General features: G+C 43.4%; 1 protein-coding gene across 3 annotated transcripts in view; it reads right to left on the reverse strand.

Annotated features, from left to right (window-relative positions):
• ITGA7 (integrin subunit alpha 7) overlaps positions 1–15,038 on the reverse strand; it is a 312,111-nt gene that overhangs the window by 55,221 nt on the left and 241,852 nt on the right. For all 3 annotated transcript variants that reach the window (XM_069758371.1, XM_069758370.1, XM_069758369.1), the window contains 4 exons: positions 13,930–14,099; positions 11,265–11,414; positions 9,093–9,208; positions 4,856–5,039 (listed from right to left, as the gene is read on the reverse strand). In XM_069758371.1, coding sequence (XP_069614472.1) covers positions 4,856–5,039; positions 9,093–9,208; positions 11,265–11,414; positions 13,930–14,099 — 620 coding nt within the window. The remainder of the gene's footprint in view (positions 1–4,855; positions 5,040–9,092; positions 9,209–11,264; positions 11,415–13,929; positions 14,100–15,038) is intronic.

Raw genomic sequence — 15,038 nt, forward strand, 5'->3', positions numbered from 1 at the left:
AATTACCATCAGTACTGTGCAACCTAAATTTCTGTTATCTGTGTCCTTGATCTGCTCATTGTCATCATTTTCTGTCATGGCGTTTGTGGATTCAAGCGCCGCCTTGAATTTAATGGATTTTGAGTTTGCCAAGCGTTGTGGTTTTCCCTTGCAGCCTTTGCAGAACCCTATTCCTTTGAGGGGCATTGATAACAGGTAACCATGCGCATGGCGCTAGCCCATCAGGAAGATTGTCGATTTCTGGTGTTGCATAACTTGCATGATGTTATCGTGCTGGGTTTTCCATGGTTGCAGGTACATAATCCTGTGTTGGACTGGAAGTCCATGTCTGTGACTAGTTGGGGTTGTCAGGGGGTTCGTAATGATGTTCCTTTAATGTCAATCTCCTCTTCTTCACCTTCTGAGATTCCAGAGTTTTTGTCTGATTTTCAGGATGTATTCGATGAGCCCAAGTCCAGTTTTCTTCCACCGCACAGGGACTGTGATTGTGCTATTGACTTGATTCCAGGCTGTAAGTTTCCTAAGGGTATGTGCACACGATGCAGATTTAGTGCAGAATTGGTGCAGAACTGCAGCAGATTTTTCTGCTGCAGAAACGCTGCAGAACTGCACTGTGATTTACAGTACAATGTAAATCAATGTGAAAAGAAAAAAGCTGTGCACATGGTGCAGAAAAATCTGCGCAGAAACGCTGCAGATTTCAAAGAAGTGCACGTCGCTTCTTTTGTGCAGTTCTGCAGCGTTTCTGCAGCAGATTTTTCTGCACCATGTGCACAGCTTTTTTCTTTTCACATTGATTTACATTGTACTGCACAGAAACTGCATAGAATCTGCACAGAAACTGCACAGAAACTGCACAGAAACTGCACAGAAACTGCATAGAAACTGCATAGAAACTGCACAGAAACTGCATAGAAACTGCATAGAAACTGCACAGAAACTGCATCAAATCTGCAGATGCAGATTTAGTGCAGAAAATTCTGCACCACATTTCCTACGTGTGCACATAGCCTAAGGGTCGACTTTTTAATCTATCTGTGCCTGAACATACCGCCATGTGGAGCTATATTAAGGGGTCTTTGGAGAAAGGGCATATTCGGCCATCTTCTTCACCGTTGGGAGCGGGGTTCTTTTTTGTTGCTAAAAAAGATGGTTCCTTAAGACCCTGTATTGATTATCGCCTCTTGAATAAAATCACGGTCAAGTTTCAATACCCTTTACCTTTGCTTTCCAATTTGTTTGCTAGGATTAAGGGAGCTAGTTGGTTTACCAAGATTGACCTTCGAGGGGCATATAATCTTGTTCGTATTAAGCAGGGTGATGAATGGAAAACTGCGTTTAACACGCCCGAAGGCCATTTTGAATACCTTGTGATGCCATTCGGACTCTCTAATGCTCCATCTGTTTTTCAGTCCTTCATGCATGATATCTTCCGGACTTATCTTGATAAATTCTTGATTGTATATTTGGACGATATTTTGATTTTTTCCGATGATTGGGAGTCTCATGTGCAACAGGTCAGGATGGTATTTCAGATCCTTCGTGACAATGCCCTGTTTGTGAAAGGGTCTAAGAGTCTCTTTGGGGTGCAGAAAGTCTCTTTTTTGGGCTTCATTTTTTCTCCTTCGTCTATAGAGATGGATCCGGTTAAGGTTCAGGCCATTCATGATTGGATTCAGCCAACATCCGTGAAGAGCCTTCAGAAATGTTTGGGTTTTGCTAATTTTTATCGCCGTTTCATTGCTAATTTTTCCAGCGTGGTTAAACCCTTGACCGATTTGACGAAGAAGGGCGCTGATGTGGCGAATTGGTCCTCTGCGGCTGTCTCTGCCTTTCAGGAGCTTAAACGTCGATTTACTTCTGCTCCAGTGTTGCGCCAACCGGATGTTTCTCTTCCGTTTCAGGTTGAGGTTGACGCTTCTGAGATTGGGGCAGGGGCCGTTTTGTCTCAGAGGGATCCTGTTGGTTCCTTAATGAAACCGTGTTCCTTCTTTTCCCGTAAGTTTTCGCCTGCTGAACGCAATTATAATGTCGGCAATCGGGAGTTGTTGGCTATGAAGTGGGCGTTTGAGGAGTGGCGACATTGGCTTGAGGGAGCTAAGCACCGTATTGTGGTCTTGACCGATCATAAGAATTTGATTTACCTCGAGTCTGCTAAACGGCTGAATCCTAGACAGGCTCGATGGTCCTTGTTTTTTTCCTGTTTTGATTTCGTGGTCTCGTACCTTCCGGGTTCTAAGAATATTAAGGCTGATGCCCTCTCTAGGAGTTTTTTGCCTGATTCTCCTGAGGTCTTAGAGCCGGTCGGTATTCTGAAAGAGGGGGTGGTCCTTTCTGCCATTTCCCCTGATTTACGACGGGTTCTTCAGGAATTTCAGGTTGACAAACCTGACCGCTGTCCTGTGGGGAAATTGTTTGTTCCTGACAGATGGACTAGTAGATTGATTTCTGAGGTTCACTGTTCTGTGTTGGCCGGTCATCCTGGCATTTGGTACCAGAGATTTGGTTGGTAGGTCCTTTTGGTGGCCTTCATTGTCACGTGATGTGCGTTCTTTTGTGCAGTCCTGTGGGACTTGTGCGCGGGCCAAGCCTTGTTGCTCCCGTGCTAGTGGGTTGCTTTTGCCATTGCCAGTCCCTGAGAGGCCCTGGACGCATATTTCGATGGATTTTATTTCTGATCTTCCGGTCTCCCAGAAGATGTCTGTTATCTGGGTTGTTTGTGACCGGTTCTCTAAGATGGTTCATTTGGTGCCCTTACCTAAATTGCCTTCCTCTTCTGATTTGGTTCCGTTGTTCTTTCAGCATGTGGTTCATTTGCATGGTATTCCGGAGAATATTGTTTCCGACAGAGGTTCCCAGTTTGTTTCTAGGTTTTGGCGGGCCTTTTGTGCTAGGCTGGGCATTGATTTGTCTTTTTCTTCTGCATTTTATCCTCAGACTAATGGCCAGACCGAGCGTACTAATCAGACCTTGGAGACTTATTTGAGATGCTCTGTGTCTGCTGATCAGGATGATTGGGTGGCCTTCTTGCCATTGGCCGAGTTTGCCCTTAATAATCGGGCTAGTTCTGCTACCTTAGTTTCGCCTTTCTTTTGTAATTTTGGTTTTCATCCTCGTTTTTCTTCTGGGCAGGTTGAGCCTTCTGACTGTCCTGGTATGGATTCTGTGGTGGACAGGTTGCAGCAGATTTGGGCTCATGTGGTGGACAAGTTGGTGTTGTCTCAAGAGGAGGCTCAACGTTTTGCTAATCGTCGTCGGTGTGTTGGTTCCCGGCTTCGGGTTGGGGATCTGGTCTGGTTGTCTTCCCGTCATGATCCTATGAAGGTTTCTTCTCCTAAGTTTAAACCTCGGTTTATTGGTCCTTATAGGATTTCTGAGATTATTAATCCGGTGTCTTTTCGACTGGCGCTTCCGGCCTCTTTTGCTATCCATAATGTCTTCCATAGATCTTTGTTGCGGAAATATGTGGAACCCGTTGTTCCCTCTGCTGATCCTCCGGCCCCTGTGTTGGTTGATGGGGAGTTGGAATATGTTGTTGAGAAGATTTTGGATTCCCGTTTTTTGAGGCGGAAGCTTCAGTACCTGGTAAAATGGAAGGGTTATGGCCAGGAGGATAATTCTTGGGTTTTTGCTTCTGATGTCCATGCTGCTGAATTGGTCCGTGCCTTTCATCTGGCTCGTCCTGATCGTCCTGGGGGCCCTGGTGAGGGTTCGGTGACCCCTCCTCAAGGGGGGGTACTGTTGTGAATTCTGCTCTTGGGTTCCCTCCAGTGGTTGTTGGTGGGAATGCAGTTGTCTCTGACTCGCAGTCCTGGCCAGGTGTATCGGATAATTACAATTCTGACTGGGATATTTAGGTGTGCAGTATCCTTTAGCCCTTGCCAGTTGTCAATGTTTCTTTGAAAGTGTTGGATCTCTGCCTGGCCTCTCCTGCTTATCTGCCAGTTCAGCAAAGATAAGTGTCTGTTTCTTTTCCTGTGGCACACATGCAGTGTGCTTATTTTCAGTACTGTTCGTTTGTTTTTCTTTTGTCCAGATTAGACTGTGTCTGTGTTTTCTCAGTCTGGTTGGTTTCACTGGAGTTGCAGATATACGCTCCTACATCTTTAGTTGGATGTAGGAAGTTTTTTGTATATTCTGCAGTGGATTTTTTGAAGGGTTTTAATACTGACCGCACAGAACTCTGTCCTATTCTGTCCTATCTAGCTAGAGTGGCCTCCTGTGCTAAATCCTGTTTTTTCTGCCTGTGTATGGTTTTTCCTCTCCGACTCACCGCCAATATTTGTGGGGGGCTGTCTATCCTTTGGGGATTTTCTCTGAGGCAAGATAGTATTCCGATTTCCATCTTTAGGGGTATTTAGTCCTCCGGCTGTGACGAGGTGTCTAGGTGTGTTAGGTACACTCCACGGCTACTTCTAGTTGCGGTGTTAAGTTCAGGGTTGCGGTCAGTATAGTGGCCACTTTCTCCAGTGAAAGTTCTCATGCAGCTCCAAGGTCACCGGATCATAACAGACTACATAGCAGCAGATTTGCTAGTCTTCTAATGATAATCTCCTATAGATAAAACAGTGATTTTATCAAATCAGCAGGCAGCCCAGTAAGTGACACATCTCTGGAATCAGGGTCTCTATCTCTATATTATGATGCTCTTAGGTAAGGTGGCCAAAACATGGTGCAGATTCCAATTTAGGCCATGTTCAGACTTTGGAAAAAACCCAGCCAGTAATGTCCACAATTTTTAACCAAAATTCTGCCATGTGTCTGTTGTAGCTTCTTATCTGGATTCAGCCCTTTCTCCAAACAATCACACGTATTATTAAGCCCAACGTTCTCTAATATCTGCCATATTTCTTACCACAGCCGCCGGCCGGACGCCTGAGTAGGACATGGTTTCAGGGAAGGTTGCGATCAGCTGTGCCGCATGAGCATCATCTCCATCAAGGTGTGGATGAAGCGGGTCTGATGGAAAATTATTAACGGTGATCTTCAGCACCACATCCTTCTGGTCTGTCAGTGAAAACACTGGGATCATGTTCTCTCTGTGAAAGCAAGTTACAAGTCATCAGATGGGGTCACTATCCTCCAAAATTAACGCATTCAGCATTTTCTTTACACCTTTATTTAACGTGTGACTGTTGTTTTCATTTGTATTTCATAAATGAAAAGTACACGTGAAAATAAGGAACTTTGTAATATATCTTATCAGATAAATCTGTTTCTTTCTCTGCAAGGATTGATCTGTCATTATCAAAATTCTGAACACTGAGGTTAAATCTGTAATCAGCCAAGACAGACTTTCCCATTACTGAGATAGGACATAGAATAATGCCCCATGATTGCCCCCTTAACACATAGCAATGATGCTTGATACAGAGAGTGGCACTTGCCCTGCCATAAAGCCTCGAGCCCCACATCAGGGGCATGAGAGATATAGGAGGCTATCGACAGTGGTGGGAGACCCCCACATTATACACTTCTCAGATCTAAGGGGTAACCTTTCTCCTTATGGTGAGTGACGTGCCTGGCATGCCAGTGTGAGGAGGCTTATAGGCTATGCAGTGCACATCTGGGAAATTAAATATGCAAATTGCCTCTTCAGAGAAAAAGAGGATCTGAACTCTAGTGCCACCTACTGGAAGTTACTTCTAGTTCAAGTCCTCATCCTCTCTGAAGAGGCAATTATCACACACTTCCCAGAAACTCATACATTCCTCATAAATAGGAACTATTAATCGGACACATTCTGATCATCAGGACTGTATTGTACAAAAATATTTTGCAGGTAAGAAGACTTATTCACTTTGCAGAATAATCAAAACTATAAAAATTGTTTTATCAAGCAAGTTACAAAGCATCATTTCCCTAAATGTCTTTAATACCTTACAGTTCTCTAAAACCAGCTGTGCTTCTACCCCAACCCTCGATGTCATCCCTGCCTACTATAGAAACTACACTCCAGACTGGGCATTTTTTCCATTACAGTATAGTATAAAGATGTGACTACTTACAACTTTCCTGCAGACTAAGATTGCTGGAATAAAGATTTGCAACAAACATATCGGGCAACACCTGCAGGAGCCACTAGAGGGAGCTAGCGCCATAAGTATTCCTATTTCCCGCTGTATGAATACATAAGCAGTGAGCTTCCCCCCCAAGCGTGATGTCATTTGACACTTTGGTGGCGGCACTGTTTCTGGGGGTCGTCCTCTAACACTGTTTTTTGATTCATTAATGTCATGAAGTATGATTATAGATTGGACTCTATCATCTTAAATCTTCCTGAAAACAATAACTTTTTCTATTGGGCAAATCTTTACGTTTCCTTTTAGATCCAATTTTTAGACAGAATGTCCTCCATTATCAGGCAAAAATACATTTTATTATTCAGATTATTTTTTTTTTTTATTCCAGGTTTTTTTGCTGTTGCATGGAAATATGTTGTGATTAGTGATGAGCGAATATACTCGTTACTCGAGATTTCCCGAGCACGCTCGGTTGTCCTTCGAGTATTTTTTAGTGCTTGGAGATTTAGTTTTTCTTGCCGCAGCTGGATGATTTACAGCTGTTAGCCAGCTTGATTACATGTGGGGATTCCCTAGCAACCAGGCAACCCCCACATGTACTTATGCTGGCTAACAGCTGTAAATCATTCAGCTGCGGCAATAAAAACTAAATCTCCAAGCACTAAAAAATACTCGAAGGACAACCGAGCGTTCTCGGGAAATCTCGAGTAACGAGTATATTCGCTCATCACTAGTTGTGATGACCACACTGAGCAAAAGTCAAGGAGGTAAAGTCCTCCATCCTTGCTCCTTGTTGAACTCTCTGTATTATGGAAAGGAGTAATTCAATAATTAGGGAGTGTGGCGGCAGCAGCAGGAAAATCCCAGTATAAATGTCATCAAATCATGGACAACGCTTCTGTTCTCTACATTGTGGGTATTTCAGACGCCTGAGGCGTCGGGCAGCTCCTTCGTGGCTTTTCTCGCACAGCGGCGCAGCTAACCACCAGTTATGTAGTGAACTGCAACTCGGCTCCATTTACTTGTACTTTTTAATAATTAATACGAACTGCTTATACATGATGAAAAAAACCACAGTAAGCATAATTCTTTTCTAAATTCTTCCATACGTTAAAATGATTGGAAATATAGTATGTGGAAAGTGAAGCTTTGCACACAGATGTAGCAGAGTTGAATATGTACGTTTTAGGAGTTGTTTGAACCAAAATTGAGTTAAGTGTCAGCAGCACGCAGTGATCACATCCTGATATTATTGTGAATAGGCATTCTGCCAAGGACTCCTGTGCCAGACAGCTCTGTCTGCGGCTTATCTCTAAAGAACACAACCATCAGCAGTCAGACATGTTGGATCCTTAAAGGTACTGTCACACTAGACGATATCGCTAGCGATCCGTGATGTTGCAGCGTCCTCGCTAGCGATATCGTCCAGTGTGACAGGCAGCAGCGATCAGGCCCCTGCTGGGAGATCGCTGGTCGGGGAAGAAAGTCCAGAACTTTATTTCGTCGCTGGACTCCCCGTAGACATCGCTGAATCGGCGTGTGTGACACCGATTCAGTGATGTCTTCGCTGGTAACCAGGGTAAACATCGGGTAACTAAGCGCAGGGCCGCGCTTAGTAACCCGATGTTTACCCTGGTTACCATCCTAAAAGTAAAAAAACAAACACTACATACTTACCTACAGCCGTCTGTCCTCCAGCGCTGTGCTCTGCTCTCCTCCTGCTCTGGCTGTGAGTGTCGGTCAGCCGGAAAGCAGAACGGTGACGTCACCGCTCTGCTTTCTGGCTGCCCGGCGCTCACAGCCAGACCAGAGAAGCAGAGCGCCGAGGACAGACGGCTGTAGGTAAGTATGTAGCGTTTGTTTTTTTACTTTTTAGGATGGTAACCAGGGTAAACATCGGGTTACTAAGCGCGGCCCTGCGCTTAGTTACCCGATGTTTACCCTGGTTACCGGGGACCTCGGGATCGTTGGTCGCTGGAGAGCTGTCTGTGTGACAGCTCTCCAGCGACCAAACAGCGACGCTGCAGCGATCCGGATCGTTGTCGGTATCGCTGCAGCGTCGCTATGTGTGACGGTACCTTTACTCTCCTGACATCATCTGCCAGGGAAGCCCCCATACAGTAGCCTGTTAGCGGAACCTGTCGAAATCAGCGAGTTCAGATAACTGTAGTCTAATGTGTAAGGGCGCCTATAGGTTTGTTACACATGAAGGAATTCTGTCACCAAGTTTTTTCTACCTAATCTGAGAGCAGCATGATGTAGAGACAGAGATCTTGATTCCAGGGATGTGTCACTTACTGGGCTGCTTGGTGTAGTTTTTACAAAATCAGTGTTTTATCAGCAGGAGATTATCACAAGAGGACTATTTGGCGTCCTGCAATGTAGTCCAATCACGTCCCCATAATTACACAGTGTACACAGGAAGCAACCAATCAGTGGTGTGGGCGGGGTTATACAGATCATTCAGAGAACTAGTAGATCTGCAGCAGATAACACTGTTTTTCATCAAAACTGCAGCAACCAGTAAAGTAAGAGATACATCCCAGGAATCAGGGTATCTGCCCTTACATCATGCTGCTCTCAGAGGAGGTGACAAAAACCTGGTGACTGATTCCCTTTAAGGAACAGCAGATCAATGCAGCTTCTGCATGATCACAGCACAGACAGATAACGCAGGATCATTAACACAAACAATCTGTGCACTTTGTAGCATTGCAGGATACATCGGCTTTTCGAGTACATTTTCCCCCTAAAGTTATGTTCATATGTTTTTCTCCCATTTGATCCGTTGATTACTTGAAAGTTTTCAGTCTAGTAGTATTTCATGTAAATATTCAATGTTTCACCTTCACTGAGTAAAAAGCATCCTCTTCAAATGGGAGAAAAACAGATGTTTAACAGATCCATTTTCCATAGACTTCAATGTTAAATAAATGGATCCAGCGAAAATCAGTTTTTATCAGGTGGACAAAAAAGTTATGTCTGCACAATGCCTGCTCAATGGCTTGCTGCTGGATCTGATGAGAAAGCATAACCCACTTTCCTTAGGAAACGTCACTACGTACTTACACCGGTAATGGTACAAACTGGTCAGCTTTTCCTACACGAGAGTTGAAAGTGTAATTCAGCTGCAGGTTACTATGACAGATTTTGTCCTCTCCACATCCCTCTCTTAGGAAGTGTACCTGGTGGAAAGATATCAGATTGTGTTATTATAGCGACCTTTTTTCCATATCCTCTCTGCTCATCTTTTCCCACTATTGCAGCTACTACTCCTTTTGAAAAACTAGCTTTCACTTTTTAAAGATGTGAATAATATTCAAATATCTCTAGAAATATCCTAATTCCAAAGCGTTTACGCACAGCGTGCATTTTGTAGAGGATATCGCAAAATGTCTTACAATGCGTTTGTATTTGGGGTACATGCTGTGCCTTTCACCCAGGCTTCGGCACGTGCAAAAATCTATGCAGCACACCGAGGCAAGTTTATTATAATAACTGTTTGGACTGTAAATGACATAAATAGGAGGAGTCTGATTTTTACATCTACATATGCGTACATTAGCTCTGATCACCTTCGAAAAGCGAAGCTACCATCAGAGCATGGCCTATTGTTTAAATCAGGTTTGTGCATTACATGTATTTTTAAAATATTTTTGACAGTTTTACATTTTTTTATATCACGATCTTTATTAAGCAACCCAATTGTAATCTTACATTTTTCACACTGGCCACTGGAGCTTCTTTTTACGCTAACGTTCTGTTTCAGGAAACAACACGTGTGCATAGCTACAAAGAACAGATCTCGCCTTTATCCTATCCTAACCCTTTCCCAACACTTTATATCAAAGTGCTTAATATGCAGTTGCAATGATCATTGTAAAAGGAGAGTCAGTTGTAACACTGCCTATTGTAAATGGTTGATCCTGGGTTATGAGCTTTATAAAGAGGTTTTACTTGTCACAATGTAGGGGGTTTGATATAATACGTTTACACCCTTGCCTTTTTCCCTCGTCCCATTGCCATTATCAGTGTTGAACTATTTGTTAACGCATGTTGGTACTGCTACGCAATTTAGTGTATTACCACTCTTATACAATGGTATTGCTACACTGTGAAGTGTATTACCGTGTGTTGTTAACAATATATATATATATATATATATATATATATATATATATATATATGTTATACTGTTGTATTGTTGCCATGTTTAGAACAGAGAAAGCGTAGTATCCAATTATAGCCACTAGATGGGGAGCATTATAGTATTCATAGTGTATACGGGAACTTAATGTAAGTAGTTGGTTAACTGTAGGAGGGACTGCTGTGTGGTAAGCTGTTAGGAAGTTCAGAAGGGCCTAAGCGACCAAAGCATCCACACGGGCTCTAGGCCCAGGACAGCGAAGCAGCCACGTAACATTTCAAGTGGAGAACACAGCCATTCAAAGTCCTATAGGGACAGAAGGACAGTGTACAGCAGCAGAGTTACAGCAGGAAAGGACACGGTCCGGGAAAGTACAGGGCGCAGATGGTTCAAGATGTGGCAGATCATTACATGGGCAGATGCTCTCAGGTCCGGGGCGAAACGGATGAGAGAAACCCCAGAAATAGTGAGTCTGGATAAGGAGAATTCTGCAGTACTGCCTAAGGCGTTATTACCCCATAATGTACTGAAGGACGTGGGACTGAGTACAGGGAAGAAGCAGGATGTGTACTGTATGGAGCCTGATGTTTATGTTGATTCTGACAAGAATGTGCTGCAAAGTGTATTGAGTAATGTTCTTCGTTTTGCATTTGAAACGGACTGTGTCTTAATTCTTGTGAAGTCGATTACAGAAAGTCCTCAGCACCACAGAGGAGTCTCTGACGGTGAGGAGAAGACACAGGTATGCTGATAAAAGAATGTTATTTTTCTGTGAGGGGAGGCCAGGACACAAAGGCCCCGATGTCCTCGGCCATGACTACGGTTCTGGCCGAACCTTACAACTGCAATCCTGAATCTGATCATAAGGAGCCTCCTGTAAGCTCTTCTTGGACAAACAGGAAGTAGGAGTCTAAAATAGCGATAGCAGACAGTAGTAGTGTGAAAATTGCAAGATTACTAATATTGTTGGAACACAATACATGGAACCCAAAAACTTGATTTAAACAATGTCATCTTCTGATGAGGACTTCCCTTTAATTCCAGGTATGTTATTTATGTATATGCTGTACTCAGGGCAATGACCACTTTCTCACCTCTGTGTTGTAGACATTGGGTTCTTCTTCACTAAGAATAGGCATAAGAGGAGGTAAGGAGTCCACAGAGGATTGCCTTCTGTTCCGCGCTTCTAATATATTGTACGTCAGAGTGACTGGGATTGAACGAAGTTTATCTCTAATATCCTCCTGTAAAATTGTAGAAAGCATGAAGTAAGGTGTGATTAATGTGTTCATAAAGGAATAGATCATTAATAATAACGCATTATCTTACACCATTCACACAAGTCTTATATAAGCGTTATAACATTATATACAATTGCTTCTGCTGTTTTTTGAAGGTACAGACTTGGAATATCTACTTCCAATCAGGGCCATTTGGAGCCTTTTTCTGCATCTAAATTTGTCTATTCATATACAATTAATGTTTTTTTTAAGAATGGGCATGTTGGATTTCGTCATGTCCAATCCATTGTTCTGCAATGAGGTAAGTCATTGACAGAGGCATTTGGCATTAGCTTGTCTCTCATATGTGTATGTCAGCATTGTCTAACAACCACATTATACAGTAGGGAACATTACTCAGTAAAAGAGGTCACAATTTGAATAGGTGTAAATGTCACAGGGCTGGCTAAAGCTGGCCATACATATTGCATGTCTGTCAGCCAAATGATACTTTGGCCGATTGTTCACCTGGCAGCCATCTCAGCCAACTCTCCCATACACTGGAGCGCCTGTTTGGCCAAGTGTTCCTGTGTTCTCTATGAGAAAGCCACTGGCTGACACGTCGGCTTATCTCAGGTAGAACAATGTAATCGACAGACCGAATTCAGACATGCTCGATCAACATATCCTCCAAACATCAGTCCGTCGATGCCCCATATACATACAAAATCGTCAGGTTTGGCCAACATTAGTCTAATGTGTACGGGGGCATTAAGACCACTAGAACCAAGGCAACTGTCTCATTAAAGGAGTCTGTCACCCCAAAAATCGTATATGAGATAAGGCCACTGGCATCAGGGGCTTATCTACAGCATTCTGTAATGCTGTAGATAAGTGTTATGATACGGTGGTCTAGGAGCAACATGGAACGAGCTCTGAAGGAAGTGGTAACTGTACTGACCGCAGTCCCTAAGCTCAACACAACACTAGAAGTAGCCGTGGAATGCTCCTAACTCTCCCTAGGCATCTCGTCACAGCCTAAGAGCTAACTACCCCTAAAGATAGAAGCAGGAAAGCTATCTTGCCTCAGAGAAAATCCCCAAAGGATAGATTAGCCCCCCACAAATAATGACTGTGAGTGGAGAGGGAAAAGACATACACAGGATGAAACCAGGATGAGCACAGGAGGCCAGTCTAACTAAATAGATAGGACAGGATGGAATACTGTGCGGTCAGTATAAAACACTACAAAAATCCACGCAGAGTTTACAAAAAATCTCCACACCTGACTAAAGGTGTGGAGGGCAAATCTGCCTCCCAGAGCTTCCAGCAAGACAGAATTAATTCACACTGATAAGCTGGACAAACATAGAAAGCACAGAATGGATAAGTCCACAATCTATGGACAGAAAAGGGCATGCAAAAACTTAGCTTAGCTGAACTGGTCAGGATAACAGGGAACTCCAAAGAGATGTGAATCCAACCAGGAACCATTTACAAGTGGCACTGGCTGAAGATAGATCCAGACTTAAATAGCCGAGCAGAAGAGACGATAAGTGGAGGCAGCTGATGACAGCTAACTCCAAGGAGCAGCCATACCACTAGAAACCACAAGAGGGAGCCCAAGAGCAGAACTCACAAAAGTGCCACTTACAACCACCGGAGGGAGCCCAAGAGCGGAATTCACAACAGATAAGCCACCAATGTAACCTAAAAGGTAAGAAAAACAGGTTATATTATACTCACCCAGGGGCGGTCCCGCTGCGGTCTGGGTCAGATGGGCGTCGCGGTCCAGGTCCGGCGCCTCCTGATGCAGGTAAGCTTAGCTCATATACGATTATTGGGGTGACAGATTCCCTTTAACGCACTCCCATCAAAACTTTTATCCTTTTACTATATTGCAGTCATCCTGTTATACAGCACTATGTACTTACAATTGCTCATTTGGCCTTTCTACCCAGATAATTCTTCTCTTTTCCATTAGGAATATGACATCACGTGATTAAAAACCGACTAGCTGAATTCTTCTAAGCTCTATGTAGAAACAAAAAGTATTGTTTTCCTGCATGGGTCATCACTGCCAAAATCCCTGGCAGGGGGAGGAGCAAGGAAAAAAAGAGGTTTCCTGTTTCTACATAGAGCAGAGAAAAGAGAAAAATTACCTGGGTAGAAAGGTAAAATGAGCAATTGTATCTACACAGTGCTATATGATATGATGACTGCAATAAAAACTTTAATATTTAATATATTGCAGGAGAGTGCTTCTTTGAAGGCTAGGTCATCAATGTTTGACCTATGGGACCTTGCAATTCAGAACAATAAAATTGAAGAGGCTAATTAAAGTTTAAATCTTTGCACAGTCCCTTTTAATATCTTTGTTCCCCTATGTGGCAATAACACATTAGGGACCCATTTTGGTGCAGCATCTCTGTACCCCCCTACTGCAACACCAGTTTCCACATTTGAGAAATTGAACACTTGGACGACTATGGAGTTCAATGCACTGAGCCACATGTGGTTGTGAGGTTCTGGGAGTCACCTGCAGTTGGAATACCGCAGTGGTGCAGCGGCTGGAGGACTGCTTGTGCAGCTCCACAGTGCTGCTGGACTGGTATTCGGGATCACTGGGTTTTCGCTGTATAAAGTACACCCGACTGGCCTTGCCTTGTTGTCTTCTATCGGCCTCAGCTTCAAATACACACTTTAGAACTGAAATTAGAAAGAAATGTAATGGCAACATGAAGTGAGGAACATAAGTAATGCTCAAATAATACTTCAACCGTCCAATCTAAAGGACTCACTCATTGAAGCATAAAAGCTGTAAAAGTCGCAGAAAATCTATGAAACCTTAGCAGGAAGTTGTATTGGTGTACGCCAGATGCACGTGGGCTGTTATGTGAGTGTCCCCACTTCAATTTATGAGAGGTGTTACCATGGGAGTAACAGGCACATGATCGAACGACATAAAAAGATGAAGGACCCTGTTATCCAAGGCCTTCAAAATGCCCAATTGTAGTTGCTACTGTCAGTCTGTTGTAAAATAACTTTTCCCTCATTTCGGTCTATCGGCCTAGCCGACCGCTGCGCTCTGCAAATGACTTTCGACTAACCTCTGCTCTAATCCGTACCTCCCACTCCCGACTCCAAGACTTCTCCCGTGCTGCTCCAATCCTCTGGATTGCTCTACCCCAAGATATTAGGACCATCTACAATTTGCATAGTTTTAGGCGCTCGCTCAAAACACATTTGTTCAGAGCGGCCTATCATGTTCCCTAATCAAAGTCATTTTATGTTTGTGTGTGTGTAGCCCATTCACTACTTCCATCTATCCCCCACCCCCTGAAGATGGCTGGGCCATCATTGTAAATACATCATTGTAAATACACACCTGTACTTTGCATCTCCCCACCTCATTGTAGATTGTAAGCTCTCACGAGCAGGGTCGTCTTATTTCGCTTTAATTATTGTATTGTTAACATTGTTACTTATGACTGTTATGTTTGAAACTGTTAAACTGTAAAGCGCTGCAGAATATGTTGGCGCTATATAAATAAAGATTATTATTATAATTATTATTATTTTTTGGAGCCCAAACTGCTGTCACATGATGACAAGGACAATTTTTGTCATTTGAGCAAAGAGATGATT

This window comes from Ranitomeya imitator, chromosome 3 (genome assembly GCF_032444005.1).
Source record: "Ranitomeya imitator isolate aRanImi1 chromosome 3, aRanImi1.pri, whole genome shotgun sequence".
NCBI lineage: Eukaryota > Metazoa > Chordata > Amphibia > Anura > Dendrobatidae > Ranitomeya > Ranitomeya imitator.